Genomic DNA, 14,066 nt, shown 5'->3' with positions numbered 1-14,066 from the left:
AGCATTTGACTTCCAAACTAAGGGATCATGAGTTCAAATCCAGGAAAAGGCTGACATCTTCAATTGAACTTTTGGATTATAAGAATATCTCTTGAATCCATCCAACTCTAATGAACAAGTAATGGTAGTTATTTACTGGCCACATAACATTTGTTGTTAGATGTTGACTATAGAAACATATGAGCTTTATATCATCTACCCTATGGGTTTCAAAATCTAAAAACTTTTCTCACTTAATCCAAGCAGATTACAATTTTTTTATTCATTTACCATACATTCCTTTTTTTTTTTCCATCATAGATTATGGATGAAGTAAAAGAAGGAATACAGTATTTGTTTCAGACTAAGAATGAGTGGACTTTTGCAATATCCGGCACTGGTAGGTAGGAAATATTGAATTAAATATTGCAATTTTAATCTTATACTGGTTCTAACTGTTCAATAATTAGGTCAATTAAAAACAAATTAGCATACTTCTTGAGTCTGATAACAAGAACATTATATCTTTGAAGTAAAATTTTATAATGCAATATAGCCAACTCTGCTTTTAAGATTGCAAGTATTGTCCTTGGGATAAATAAAATTAAAATCTATATCCCAATTGAATAACACTCTGGATTTTTATACATTTTCTAATTACTTTCTTGTCATCAAACCATATCTATCTTATTTTATACATACTATTAATTATTTGTAAGTAAAAATGTTGGTATATGTCAAAGTGAATATCAAATTATTTTCAACATGATGGTTTTCAGTTTATTCCAGAGTTGTGATTCATTGAAGGTTTTTCTTTGTAAGAGCCTACTAAATTTTTACCACTTCATAGAGACCATGACCCTTTTTCTTTTAATCTTTTATTTTTTCTGTTGAGCTGTAGGCTGTCACACTTAGTGCTTTCTAATTCATTGGCACTGACTGCAGCCTATAAAATAAAAGCTGACTAGGATAAGAAGCATGGGTGTTAACAATCGTGGCGGGAAGGGGTTCATCGCACCCTCATTGGTCCTAGAAGAAAAAATAAAGAAAAACATGTTAGCTGTAAGAATTTCAATTTATACTTCTTATGCAGTTTTGGTTACCATCCTATGTGTGTGTATTCTATTGAGTGAGAAATAGTTACAAGTTAAGAAATAGTTACAAGTTAAGAAATAGAAACATTTTTTTCTAACTTGCTACTCAGAATGCAAAAACAAAATTTGTGTGAAAAATCATAAGAATAGAAAGTTGAATACTATTGATAAATAGTTGATGGATATAGAACTTTATTTTGTGAATGTTCAACAGCTCACAAATTCAAGGGTTTAAGACATGTACATTTGTGTCATAAGAACAGTTGAAATAAAGATTTTATTGAAAAATGAACATGTGATAGTAGGATAGTACTTTTAAGAAGACATATAAGTATTGAATGTCATGAAGTAAGAAGTCTTTATGACACTTTTACTTATAAGAAGTCTTTATGACACTTTTACTTATAAGAAGTCTTTATGACACTTTTACTTATAAGAAGTCTTTATGACACTTTTATTTATAAGAACTTTATGACACTTTTACTTTTAAGAAGTCTTATGACACTTTTACTTTTAAGAAGTCTTATGACACTTTTACTTTTAAGAAGTCTTATGACACTTTTATTTGTAAGAAATCTGTATGCCTTTGTTAGAAGTCTTTATGACACTTTTATTTGTAAGAAGTCTTTTATGACACTTTTACTTTTAAAAAGGTGATATATAAATTGAAATTACTTTTTGTAAATGTACTGATTTATTCAGGATTACTAGATTTGTTTTTGTTTTTTTTTTACACATAACCTTCAAGTCTTTTTCTTAAACCTGGGCCCACAGGTAGATATAGATTTTCACTGTTGACCACTTTCCTGTTCTTATAATAATAATAATAATAATAATAATCTTTATTATCCGTAAGGAAATTTGTCTTACAATTTGTGCATTACACCAAACAAAAAACATAACTATAGGAAACCAAAGTGTACATTCACACCAGACTCACTCATAATTTACATGTGACAAAGTTTATACCAGATTGTTCTTATTTAATGATTTGATTGCCAGGGGAACAAAAGAGTGTTTGTGTCTGTTTGTCTTTGCTATCGGTGTCTTGTATCTCTTTTGTGATGGTAAAATCACAAAATCCTGACACAAAGGGTGATTCTTTATTTCGAGGATCTTGTTAGCTTTTTTATAGATGTTTGTCTCAAACAACTGCCCAAATGGGGTTTGTTTTTTGCCAATGATTTTGCCAGCAGCATTTAGGATTCTATTAAGTTTATTTTTATTTTTAATGCTCAGATTGCCATACCAGGCAGTGATATTGAAACTTAAAATATTGCAGATGTGAGCGTGATAAAACATAGCCAAGGCCTTTTCGCTAACATTAAACGAGGACAGTTTTCTTAGTAGTCGTAATCTTTGCTGCCCTTTTTTGCTGATATAATCAGTATTTGCAGTAAAATTTAGTTTATTGTCTAGGATAGTACCAAGGTATTTAAAGGTTTGCACAATTTCAATAGTCTCTCCAGCTACAGAAACAATATCATTTTCCTTCTTGTCCCTACGAAAATGGATTATCATTTCTTTGGGTTTTTTTACATTTAATAATAAAAAATTATCTTTACAGTATTCTTCAATGTGTTCTAATTCTTTGAAATACTCATTTACGTCTGAGCTCTCTGAGAGCAGGACAAGAAGAGCCGCATCATCAGCAAATTTTGTGAAGGAGCAACAAGAACTATCGGATTGAAAATCATTGGTGTACAAAATGAACCACAATGGCGATGTCACAGCCCCCTGGGGTGCCCCTGTGTTAACTATGCGTTCATTAGATATAACATTGTTTACCCTAACCCTCTGAGCTCTCTGGGTCAAAAATTCATTAGCCCATAGTATTATGTATGGACTAATCTGCAACGCTTTCATCTTTTCAATGAGTAAATGAAGTTGTATAGTGTTAAAAGCTGATGAGAAATCAATAAAGAGCAATCTTACATAAGTGTTCGGTAAGTCCAGATGTTTGTAGACACAGTTTAAAATATTTAGGATGGCATCGTCTACACCTTTACCCTTTTGGTAAGCAAATTGTAAAGGGTCTAACTTATTACAAAGATCATTCAGAAGAAACATTTTAACCAATTTTTCTAAACATTTAGACACAATGGAAGTAAGTGAAACAGGTCTATAGTCATTCTTTTCCTTCGGTTTGGAAACCTTTGGCACAGGTACAATTATAGATGACTTCCACACAGGTGGTATCTCATGGTTTAGTAATGAAGTAGAAAAAATATCTTGGAAAGGTTCAGCTAGTTGTTCAGCACATTCTTTTAAGATTCGCCCTTTTATTCCATTAGGCCCACCAGCTTTCATTGGGTTGACGTTTTTGAAAATGTTACAAACTTGCTCTTTAGTAATCGCCAATTCTAAGCAGTTGTTAACATTGACATCCTCAAGGGCTTTGAGTCTTGGATAATTAAAATCTTTCGTGTCGAAGCGACAATAGAAATCATTTAACTCGTTGGCCAATGTTTTTTCGTCTCTTGTAGCAAGATTATTTTTAATTTTGACTTGTGCTCCTGCCATTTTGTTCATGATGCCCCACGCCTGTCTCATGTCACTTGTATTAATTGAGTCTTCCAGTTTGGTGCGGTAGTTTCTCCTCCCTTCCTCAAGAACGACGTTGAGATTTTGTTGAGCAATTTTCCTTGTCTGTCCATCGCCACTCATAAATGCTCTTTTCTTTTTGATTATTTCCCGTTTTATTTTTGCAGTGACCCATGGTTTATTGTTGGGGTATATCTTGATGCTCTTAGTGCTGACACACATAATACTTTAAAGGCTACTTAAAAATAAATAATTTTGATTGTCTAATATTAGTTTTACACTTATTTAAATAATTTATTTATAAAATGTGCAAATAACATTTTTATTGTGAAAACAAAGGTTTTTAAGTCATTAAGATAATTTTTTTCTTAAGTTATTAAATTTATGATAATAATTATTTATAGGTCATGCAGCTATGGAAGCCTCTGTGGTAAATTTGTTAGAACCTGATGATGTAATATTGGTTTGTCAAAATGGTATTTGGGGCCAGAGATTAGCTGACATGGTTGATAGAAATGGTAGGCCTGATTCCTATTTTGTCTTGTATGCATTTAATTTTGTTTGTAGAAAAAAGATATTTTGAATTGATATCCAATTATAATTTATCTCAAAAGATAGTTTATTTTAAATCTATTTAAATTTCTATTCAATATAATTAAAGGATTGTCTTGTATTAATTTTTGTTTGCAGGATCAACAGTTAAAAAACTAGTACGCCCTTACGGTGAAGTTTTTACATTAGAAGAAATTGAAAAGGTAGATTCCTATTTTTTTTAAATCTTAATTATGTAAATTTATAAAATCTGAGCTTTTTAGTCCAGTTTAACATTTTTCTTAAATATTTTTCTACTTAAACTGGTTAAAAGGACTTTAGGAATATTTGTTGATCTTAAGTTAATGATCTCTCAAAACTCTATTGTTTGTTGATTCTACCATTACAACCATATTTTCTGATTCAAACTATTGACAAAATATATGACCTTGGATTAAAAATCCACCTGCTTCCATTCTCTGCTGCCCTGCTTGAAATTTGAGCTTAGACTTAGACTTAGACTTAGGTCCTCCCGCGCCGTTCGGCGCATTGGGCGGCAAGCTGTCTCCATAATGATCTGTCACTGGCAATGTCTGGAGCCTCCTCCCATCTGGTGTCCACTGTTCTGAGGTCCTCCATGAAGGTGTGTCGCCAGGTAATACGAGGACGTCCCTGTTTGCGCTTTCCTCGTTTTGGCTTCCAGGTTATCGCAACTCTTGGTGTGCGTAATTCATTTTGACGTAGAACATGTCCCGCAAACCTCATGCGACGCTCAGTCACAACCTCACTAAGTGTTCGACAAGAAACGGCAAACTCGACTCGAAATTTGAGCAATTGTGTGTAATTTTTAAATTTAGAAATATTGTGCATAACTTACTTATATATGAATAAAAGAGTATACACTTTTTGTAAAAAAAAAAAAAAGTTAAATAATGACTAGCAATTATAATGTTCATTAAATTTTTGTTCTACAGGGCCTCCAAGAACACAAACCTAGTGTAGTGTTTGTAACTTATGGGGAATCTTCTGCTGGAACTGCTCAACCGCTGGAGGGATTAGGTGACCTTTGTCACAAGTTTGTTACACTTTTTATTCCCTTATGACAAAAAGTCAATTAGCTTATTATATTTCTTTGATCAGATTCAACTTGTTACTAAAAAAAGGGACTGAAGTATTAACATTATCTAGAGTACAATAATTTGGTTTGAATAATATTGAATGTTGAGTGTGGTTGCATTTTATAAGATTTACAAAATAATATGATGCTATAATTAAATACTTAAGAAAAAAAAAGGAAATTTAGGCTCTAAGAAAAAAATAATACTAGAAATTAAGGCTCAAATTTTAAAGGATACTATATATATTATTTTATAATATATAATACTTTACTAACATAATTTTAAAACCCAGCTTATGTTCTGAAATGAATTTCAGAAATATTCCACTGATAACTTTTGACTTTCAATTAATATACAGTATAAGAAGTAGGCCTACATAAGTGGTTTATTAGAATCTTATGTACAGTTATTACCCTTTTAAATGAGTCTTATGTACAGTTATTACCCTTTTCAATGAATATATTTATTTAGTAATATCTGTAGACAATGCAAAAATTACCAGATAATTTTGTCTAATACAAATAGTTTTCTTTACCTTATTAACCATAATGTCTAAGACACTGATAATTTACAAAATGGTTTTGGGTTTGAATTCCACCTGAGATGATTCAGGACAGTTTTAAATAATGTCATACAAATGTAGCATTTTGAAATTGAAATAGCTATGATTATTACTTTACTTTTAAAAAAAAAAATTTATTACAATTTATTTTGGTGATAGTTGCTATTCAACTACTAAGACTATTTTAAAAGAGAAAGTTTGTTTTTTTTATTTAATAAAATATTTATTAGTTAAGTTAGTATAGGTCAGTATAGCAGAGGAAGATGACTTGAAGTAGAATCCAACTGTTTCTGTTACAAAATTATTATTTTATTTGGTCTTTAAACTACCACAAATCACTCCCCCTTTTTTTTTATTAACATCCTTTAAAAGCTGGTTTACATTTCAAGTCAAAGTCCACGTTTTAACACAAATGGCAATCCATTAACTGATCTGTCTCCTTTGATTGATCAGAAGTATTCAGAGTCATTTAGAAAGTAGAGAATTTTATTTTCAGATATAATGCACTATTGCTTGTTGATTCTGTTGCTATACTTGGAGGAAGACCTTTGTTTATGGACGCCTGGAGTAAGTGAAAATGATTACTTTCTCTAGCGAAAAAAAATAGTTTTAAAAAGTTTTTATAGGGTGATATGTAGTAATAGAAACCTTAATTGTTTTGAGGTGGGATATTTTGTTGCGTTGTTTTTTTTGTTTACTAGAAATAACATTGGCTATACTGCTTAACTCATCTGGCCTTACTAGAAATAACATTTGCTAACTGCTTAACTCATCTGGCTTTACTAGAAATAACATTGGCTATACTGCTAAACTTATCTGGCTTTACTAGAAATAACATTGGCTATACTGCTTAACTCATCTGAGTTTACTAGAAATAACATTTGCTATACTGCTTAACTCCTCTGGCTTTACTAGAAATAACATTGGCTATACTGCTTAACTCATCTGAGTTTACTAGAAATAACATTGGCTATACTGCTAAACTCATCTGGCTTTACTAGGAATAACATTGGCTATACTGCTTAACTTATCTGGCTTTACTAGAAATAACATTGGCTATACTGCTTAACTTATCTGGCTTTACTAGAAATAACATTGGCTATACTGCTTAACTCATCTGAGTTTACTAGAAATAACATTGGCTATACTGCTTAACTACTCTGGCTTTACTAGAAATAACATTTGCTATACTGCTTAACTCATCTGGCTTTACTAGAAATAACATTGGCTATACTGCTTAACTTATCTGGCTTTACTAGAAATAACATTGGCTATACTGCTTAACTTATCTGGCTTTACTAGAAATAACATTGGCTATACTGCTGAACTTATCTGGCTTTACTAGAAATAACATTGGCTATACTGCTTAACTCATCTGGCTTTACTAGAAATAACATTGGCTATACTGCTAAACTCATCTGGCTTTACTAGAAATAACATTGGCTATACTGCTTAACTCATCTGAGTTTACTAGAAATAACATTGGCTATACTGCTTAACTCCTCTGGCTTTACTAGAAATAACATTGGCTATACTGCTTAACTCCTCTGGCTTTACTAGAAATAACATTGGCTATACTGCTTAACTCCTCTGGCTTTACTAGAAATAACATTGGCTATACTGCTTAACTTATCTGGCTTTACTAGAAATAACATTGGCTATACTGCTTAACTCCTCTGGCTTTACTAGAAATAACATTGGCTATACTGCTTAACTTATCTGGCTTTACTAGAAATAACATTGGCTATACTGCTTAACTCCTCTGGCTTTACTAGAAATAACATTGGCTATACTGCTTAACTCATCTGGCTTATGAAAACTCTTAGCACCTATTTATAAGCAGCACTTTTTGTAGCTGTATATTGTAGTGGCAAATCCCATAATTTTTTTTTTATTGCTCATCTAAAAGTATCTGAAACTTTTGCAATCAGACTATTTTGTACTGGCATAAAATGTTCTAAATATTGTACTACATAGAGACACATTTAATATTTTATTATATGCAGATATTTTTGTTTCTCTCTACAGATATTGATGTTTTGTACTCTGGCTCTCAGAAAGTGATAGGAGCACCACCAGCGACAAGTCCTATTTCATTTTCACTTAAAGCCAGGTAACACGATAACAATAACTGTGCTGGAAAATACATTTATCAGACCCATTTAAAAAAACATCATGGCTATTTTATATGTAATAGGATTTTTATTTAGTTTTTTTTAAATTATTCTTTAGTCTATGACTAAATTATAATATAGAAATTCTTGTTCCATTATAATTAATTACTAAGTTTGGCTTTTTTTTTTTTCATTTTACTTATATTTAGCATTTGATAGTCACCAGTTTGAAAGTAATTTAAAATTACTTTATGAAAATTCACGAGTCATGTCATGCATTTCTCTTGTTAGATTGTCAGTCTTGTATTGTGTGCAATTTTGATGTACATATTTTTTTTTAATTTCACCTTATTCTAGTCTGACAAACCATGGCTCTTGGGTCTGGCTTTTAAACTATTGTGTACTTAGTTGCAGCGTCCGTGGTTCAAGTCCTTGTTGGGGCTTTGCTCTGTATCACATTCTTCTCTCAAGAACTTTGTAATCACCTGTCAATATGATGTTTATTCATCACTTGTTTCAGCAGTAAAGCTTAAAATTATTTATACTTTGGTCCAGCTAATGTCTTAATGTTTTATTTTCACTTTGTAACTTACAGTTATTAAAAAAAAAAAAAAAAAAAAAAAAAAAAAAAAAAAAGCCAATATGTTGAAAGGTAAGGGGCTTGGAGATGGAATATAGAGCAAAGATAATGGTTGGTTACATTGAACACAACACTTTTCTAACCTCAGCATTGTTTGTTTCTAGTTATGACATGTTTTTCATTTAAGGAAAGCTTTGTTACTTTTTGAAGAGGGAATGATATATCTGCGATTACTTTGCCTTGATTTTTAGCAAAATCATTTTTTTTTAAATGACAGCACAATAATCTAAAATTTAGTAATTTCCCGCCATCTTACTATAGAACAAGGGACTGAAATATGTTTATGAGCTTAATCTGTTCAAATCTCTTGATTCCTGTGTCTTAACATTTCTTTTTCATTGCAGAGAAAAAATTGCAAGCAGAAAGACAAGAATTAGGTCTTATTACTTTGACTGCAATGAGTTAGCCAACTATTGGGCTTGTGATCAAGGGCCTAGAAGGTTAGAACCTTACTAACCTTATACATAGAATTTCTTTTGCTTATCTACTACTGGAATCTCAAAAATGCTTCTCAACCGTTTTACTTCCACTTCCGCATTGTTTATACATTATTATTATTATATTTTATATATTCCGTCATTAGTGAGGTTAGACTTAGGATGTAATAATCTTTAAGAGGGAACATCTAAAGCATATAAAACAATGATGCTATTATTACATTCTTAAAAATAAAATATAGAAATTTAGGCTCAAATTTGAAAGGATACTATCAAATTTGAAAGGATACTATATATATTATTTCATAATCATACAAACTATGGAATATCACATTCCTACTTGAGGCTATAATGTTGACATGCTTTCTTCACCCCTATAAAATATAGGGATGGTTTGGAATGACATTTATCAGTTTTTTCTTTTTTTTTTTTTTTTTTTTTTTTTTAAAGTTGGAAGTACTATAAATTAATAAATCATGTGTGTCAATGATGTTAATAATCATGACATTACTGACACTGTGCCACAATCTGTATAGTGGACAACAACGATTTCAGAACTACTTGCATACATCACACTTGATAACTGAACCCCTTGATACATAAAAGATAATAATAATCCACTGTGTCTTGAAATACACATTCATCACATTAATTTCTGTATATATTCACTTAGTACATGACTAACTATTAACCATTAATGCTATATGGTTACTTTGATAACTATCCTACCTTGGACTGCCTAACTACTACATGGCTGCTTGGTCAACTGACTTACTGCTACATGACTGCTTGGTTAACTGACTTACTGCTATAAGACTGCTTGGTTAACTGACTTACTTCTACATGACTACTTGGTTAACTTACTTACTGCTACATGACTGCTTCGTTAACTGATTAAACTCTCTCTCATATACCTGTACTTCTGGCCATTCAAAACTAGTGTTCTCAATTCATATTTTTTTACTCTATATTCAACAAACTTCACCTAAATAAAACAAAATATAATAAGTTCACCTTTTTTTCTGTGATAGTGTGCACTAAAATTTGCATAATTTTTTTTCTATCATTATTATCTTTTTTTTTGTCAATATTAAAACCCAAACACACATTATAATTATAATGTTAGCGACATAACAATAATTACACAACAAACTTAAATCCTGAAATCTAATAGACATAAATAACTATTGTTTTTTAGATAAAAAATATGTTTCAACACAAACACACATACAAAACATTGTTTATCATTCTTTTCAAGAACATAATAAAATGAACATGTATAATGTGACTAAAACATTTTACATCTAAACAACCAAAGTGCTAAAACAGCTGCGCCAAAACGTCCTGCTTCTGTTTAAATTATAAATATTTTCTTTTTCTTCTTCAATGTAATAGTAACCATTGCTTAATTATTTCTCTTTCTAGATACCATCATACTGGAATGGTTACAAGTGTTTATGGGTTAAGAGAAGGTCTGGCAAGGTTAGCAGAAGAGGTATTTTTAAACTTCATTTTAAACAATAATGCTTAGTGTTGTATTTTTTTAATTTAATCAACTATAAATCATTATAACAATCATTATTAAACATTAAATAAACAGCTTACCAGAATCAAAATCAATTATTGTTAAAATTCATTAAACTGTTAGTTTACATATTATGATAAATTATTGTTTATAATTTGGAAAACAGATTACCATGGTCGTTAATTTAATACTTTTTTTAAAATGTAGTTTCCATTAGTATTAATTATTTAAATTCATTTTGATGTTATCTGTATTTAACTCAGCTTTCATAAAGTTGTCTTCTAGCTGGAAATAAGTTGATGAAAACAAATGAAGCTGTAGCTTTCCAATAACTTTGGTTTCATATGATTGTATCTTGTCAAGAAAGAAATTATTTGTGTAACTGTTAATATATAGAAGAAAAGAAGGAGTTAGCCAATGATGTCATTAGTTTTACAATTATTTTCATACATAGGGTTTGGAGAAGTCCTGGAAAGATCATAAGGATTGTTCAGAGCTTCTTTACCAAGGTCTAGAGAAATTGGGTCTTGAACTCTTAGTCAAAAATAAGGTATCTCTTAATTGAAATTCTTTTTTTTTTTTTTTGGACTTGTAACGTCAAGGTCAAGCATTCAGTTTCTGAACATACACGTGAAGACTGGGATTTTTAATTTAAAATTTTAGAAAATCCCCAGATAGACCCAGTTTAAAGTGGTACTGGTCATAGTTTGAGGAAAGTTTGGCATCTATTCATTGCCTAAACCCAATTAACCTTTGCTACAGAAAATGGTGCAATTTACATCAGAACCATACCTTATACTTTCCAAAAGTCAACTGGACGTGTTCACTTTGCTGCCAAAGTGTTACTGATACATCCTATAAAGCAATGTTGTTTTTATTGAAATGTTGTTTTTTTTTCAATTTACAGATAATGACAACAGAATTAAAATTTAAGATTATATTTATTACACCAACCAAGGCAATATATAAAATCAATATTTTTCAATGTTTGATTAATAGTTTTAGAAATTTCTACAAAAAGTTGTCATCAATATATATATTATATATATTGCACTCAAAGACAAGCCTTATTATATATTGAAATATTTCTTTTACATAGGAAATCAGAAATCCCTGTGTTACAACCATCAAAGTTCCACCTGGCATCAATTGGAAAGATGTTACAGACTATGCAATGAAAAAGTAATTTTTTTAAAACCTTGTTTTCTCAAGTTGGTTTTATGTTTTTTAACTCTTTTGAAAAAAAAATGAATGTTTTCTTCTTGACTTGTATATTGTAAACAAAAGTTTAGTGTCGGCTGAGTGTTTGCTCAGGCTTTTTTTTAAATACATAAATATATAGTCCCCGCATTTTAAGGAAGTTTTTGGTCTTGGCAATTTTCTCCAATACTGACATAAAAGGAAACATCTAGGTCTGAAGACTGTAACCAGAATATCCATGGGACAAGGTGGGGTCCACTATTATTCACAACCAAAAAAAGCAACGGACTCTGATCCAACTTACTGACGAACTAGCCCTAAAACACCACCTACCCAATAACAGAGAAAAAATCACCAGGTTTTCAAACATTACACCCGGACTAAACTACAAACAACCAACCATCAAAACACATTTACTAAATAACACCTTAACAAAAGAATCAAATCCACTGGAGCTCAATTGAAAGCTATCAAAAAACAGCTATCCATATTTATACAGACGGATCGGCTTTCAAAGCTACCATCAATGCTGGTCTTGGTGCCTTCTTGGTCTTCCCTAAAAATAAACACTTTGAGATAAGCGCACCCTGTGGCGATTACTAATTAAACTTCCAAGCCGAAATTGAGGCAATTACCATAGCACTACAGACAGTGGAAAACAAATATGAAGGAGTGCAACCACCATCAGATATTGTTGTCTTTACAGACTCCCAATCTACTCTGCAAGCACTTAACAGCAGCACCTCAAACAGCCCAAGAGAGTTGACAACACTCATTGTGATAATCCATCAGATGATATCAAAATTAAATCTCAATATCACACTACAGTGGATCCCTGGACACATTGGCATCATGGGAAATGAAAAGGCAGATAAGCTATCAAAGGCAGGTTCATCTATGGAACAACCAGATAGACCTGTTAACTACCTCACCATAAGGTCAATGTTAGTCAACAATCACAAAGAGGAGTGGCTCAACCAATGGGCATCAGGAAACACAGGCAGAGCCATGTACAAAGAAATGACTACGCCTAACAAAATGGACTTCCTCCCCCGCAAAGAACAATCTACAATCTTCCAACTAAGAACAGGACACACACCACTATTAAATTACCACCTGAACAAAATAAACTCCACACAACTACCCCTTTGCAGACACTGCGCCCACCCCTTTGAAACCGTAAACCATATCCTCTTTGAATGCCCCTCCCTAATCCACCTTAGGCAGACCCTACTTCCACTACAGCCCAACATAACCAACACCCTGTACAGCAGTGCTGAAGAAAACAGCACACTTTTTTTCCTTGGCACAGTCTGCAAAAGAGCTCACAGCTCAGCAGCAATTAAGCTGGCTAGAAAAAGAAGAAACAAAAGTTTCTTTCACAGGTTTTGGAGAAGTTTATTTAGAAAGTTTGTAAACAATATTTCTAAAAGTTGTTTTCTATTTAAAACTAGTAAACCTTGAAATTTCTATCTTACTTCAAATAGTTCATAGCTTTGAAACATTAAATATATGGATTTCATTAAAACTCACTTTTTAAAAATTTATTGCAGTTATCGTGTTGAAATAGCAGGAGGTCTTGGAGATCTAGCTGGTAAAACTTGGCGAATCGGAATTATGGGATACAACTGCAGACCAGAAAATGTTCAGCTGGTGCTTAGAGTATTAGAAGAAGCCTTGGAGAGCATCAAAAAATAAAATTTGTCACCAAATATTTAGGTTTTGTATGTTTTGTTTTCATTACTAAAATCTGTGATGAACCTGGTGAAGTTGTTTATATGACATAATAATGAAAATATTGTTAATTTATTGTACTCCTGAAAATATATGTCAGCTTCAAAGTACATATCAGGTTTTTTTTTGTTTTGCATTGATTATGGCATTGATCTTCTGTTACTAAATTAATTACTAATTGATATTAAACATGGTCATTTCAGTTATAGAACAAGTCTCCCATCTTTTCAACCAATATATTTTGTTTCAATTTTATTAAAAAGTGTTTCCAAAAGGTCATGGTACCTTTTAAGCTTCATTCAATGCTTATTAGTAGGTGGTGCCTACATGTGTTCATAAGAATAACAAGTATGAGAAACACTGATGCAACCAGTATAATTATCAATTTCTAAATATGATAAGCTTGACAATATTTAATCCAGCAGGGTAATTAATTTTTAGTGTGTTTACTTGTGTATAATTGTAAATAATCTTGCAGTTTGTGCCATACAAAAGTATAATTGTATTAATAAATATGTGCATTTATCAAAAGTTTGCGCTTGTTTTGGTTGTTATGGAGGAATAAAATAAAAAGATGTAAGCTTTAAA

The 14,066-nt window shown here is 31.4% G+C and overlaps 1 protein-coding gene across 1 annotated transcript in view; it reads left to right on the top strand.

The window, feature by feature from the left end:
- The window catches only part of LOC106072728 (alanine--glyoxylate aminotransferase-like), a 15,286-nt gene extending 1,220 nt beyond the window's left edge, over positions 1-14,066 (top strand). Inside the window, exons 2-12 of the mRNA XM_013233170.2 lie at positions 301-379; positions 4,022-4,135; positions 4,308-4,372; positions 5,123-5,223; positions 6,325-6,395; positions 7,857-7,941; positions 8,927-9,022; positions 10,445-10,514; positions 10,999-11,094; positions 11,644-11,726; positions 13,298-14,066. Coding sequence (XP_013088624.2) covers positions 301-379; positions 4,022-4,135; positions 4,308-4,372; positions 5,123-5,223; positions 6,325-6,395; positions 7,857-7,941; positions 8,927-9,022; positions 10,445-10,514; positions 10,999-11,094; positions 11,644-11,726; positions 13,298-13,442 — 1,005 coding nt within the window. The 3' untranslated portion in view covers positions 13,443-14,066. The remainder of the gene's footprint in view (positions 1-300; positions 380-4,021; positions 4,136-4,307; positions 4,373-5,122; positions 5,224-6,324; positions 6,396-7,856; positions 7,942-8,926; positions 9,023-10,444; positions 10,515-10,998; positions 11,095-11,643; positions 11,727-13,297) is intronic.

The sequence above is a fragment of the Biomphalaria glabrata genome, chromosome 13 (assembly GCF_947242115.1).
Source record: "Biomphalaria glabrata chromosome 13, xgBioGlab47.1, whole genome shotgun sequence".
Lineage (NCBI taxonomy): Eukaryota > Metazoa > Mollusca > Gastropoda > Planorbidae > Biomphalaria > Biomphalaria glabrata.
This window is presented reverse-complemented; position numbering and strand designations above follow the sequence as displayed.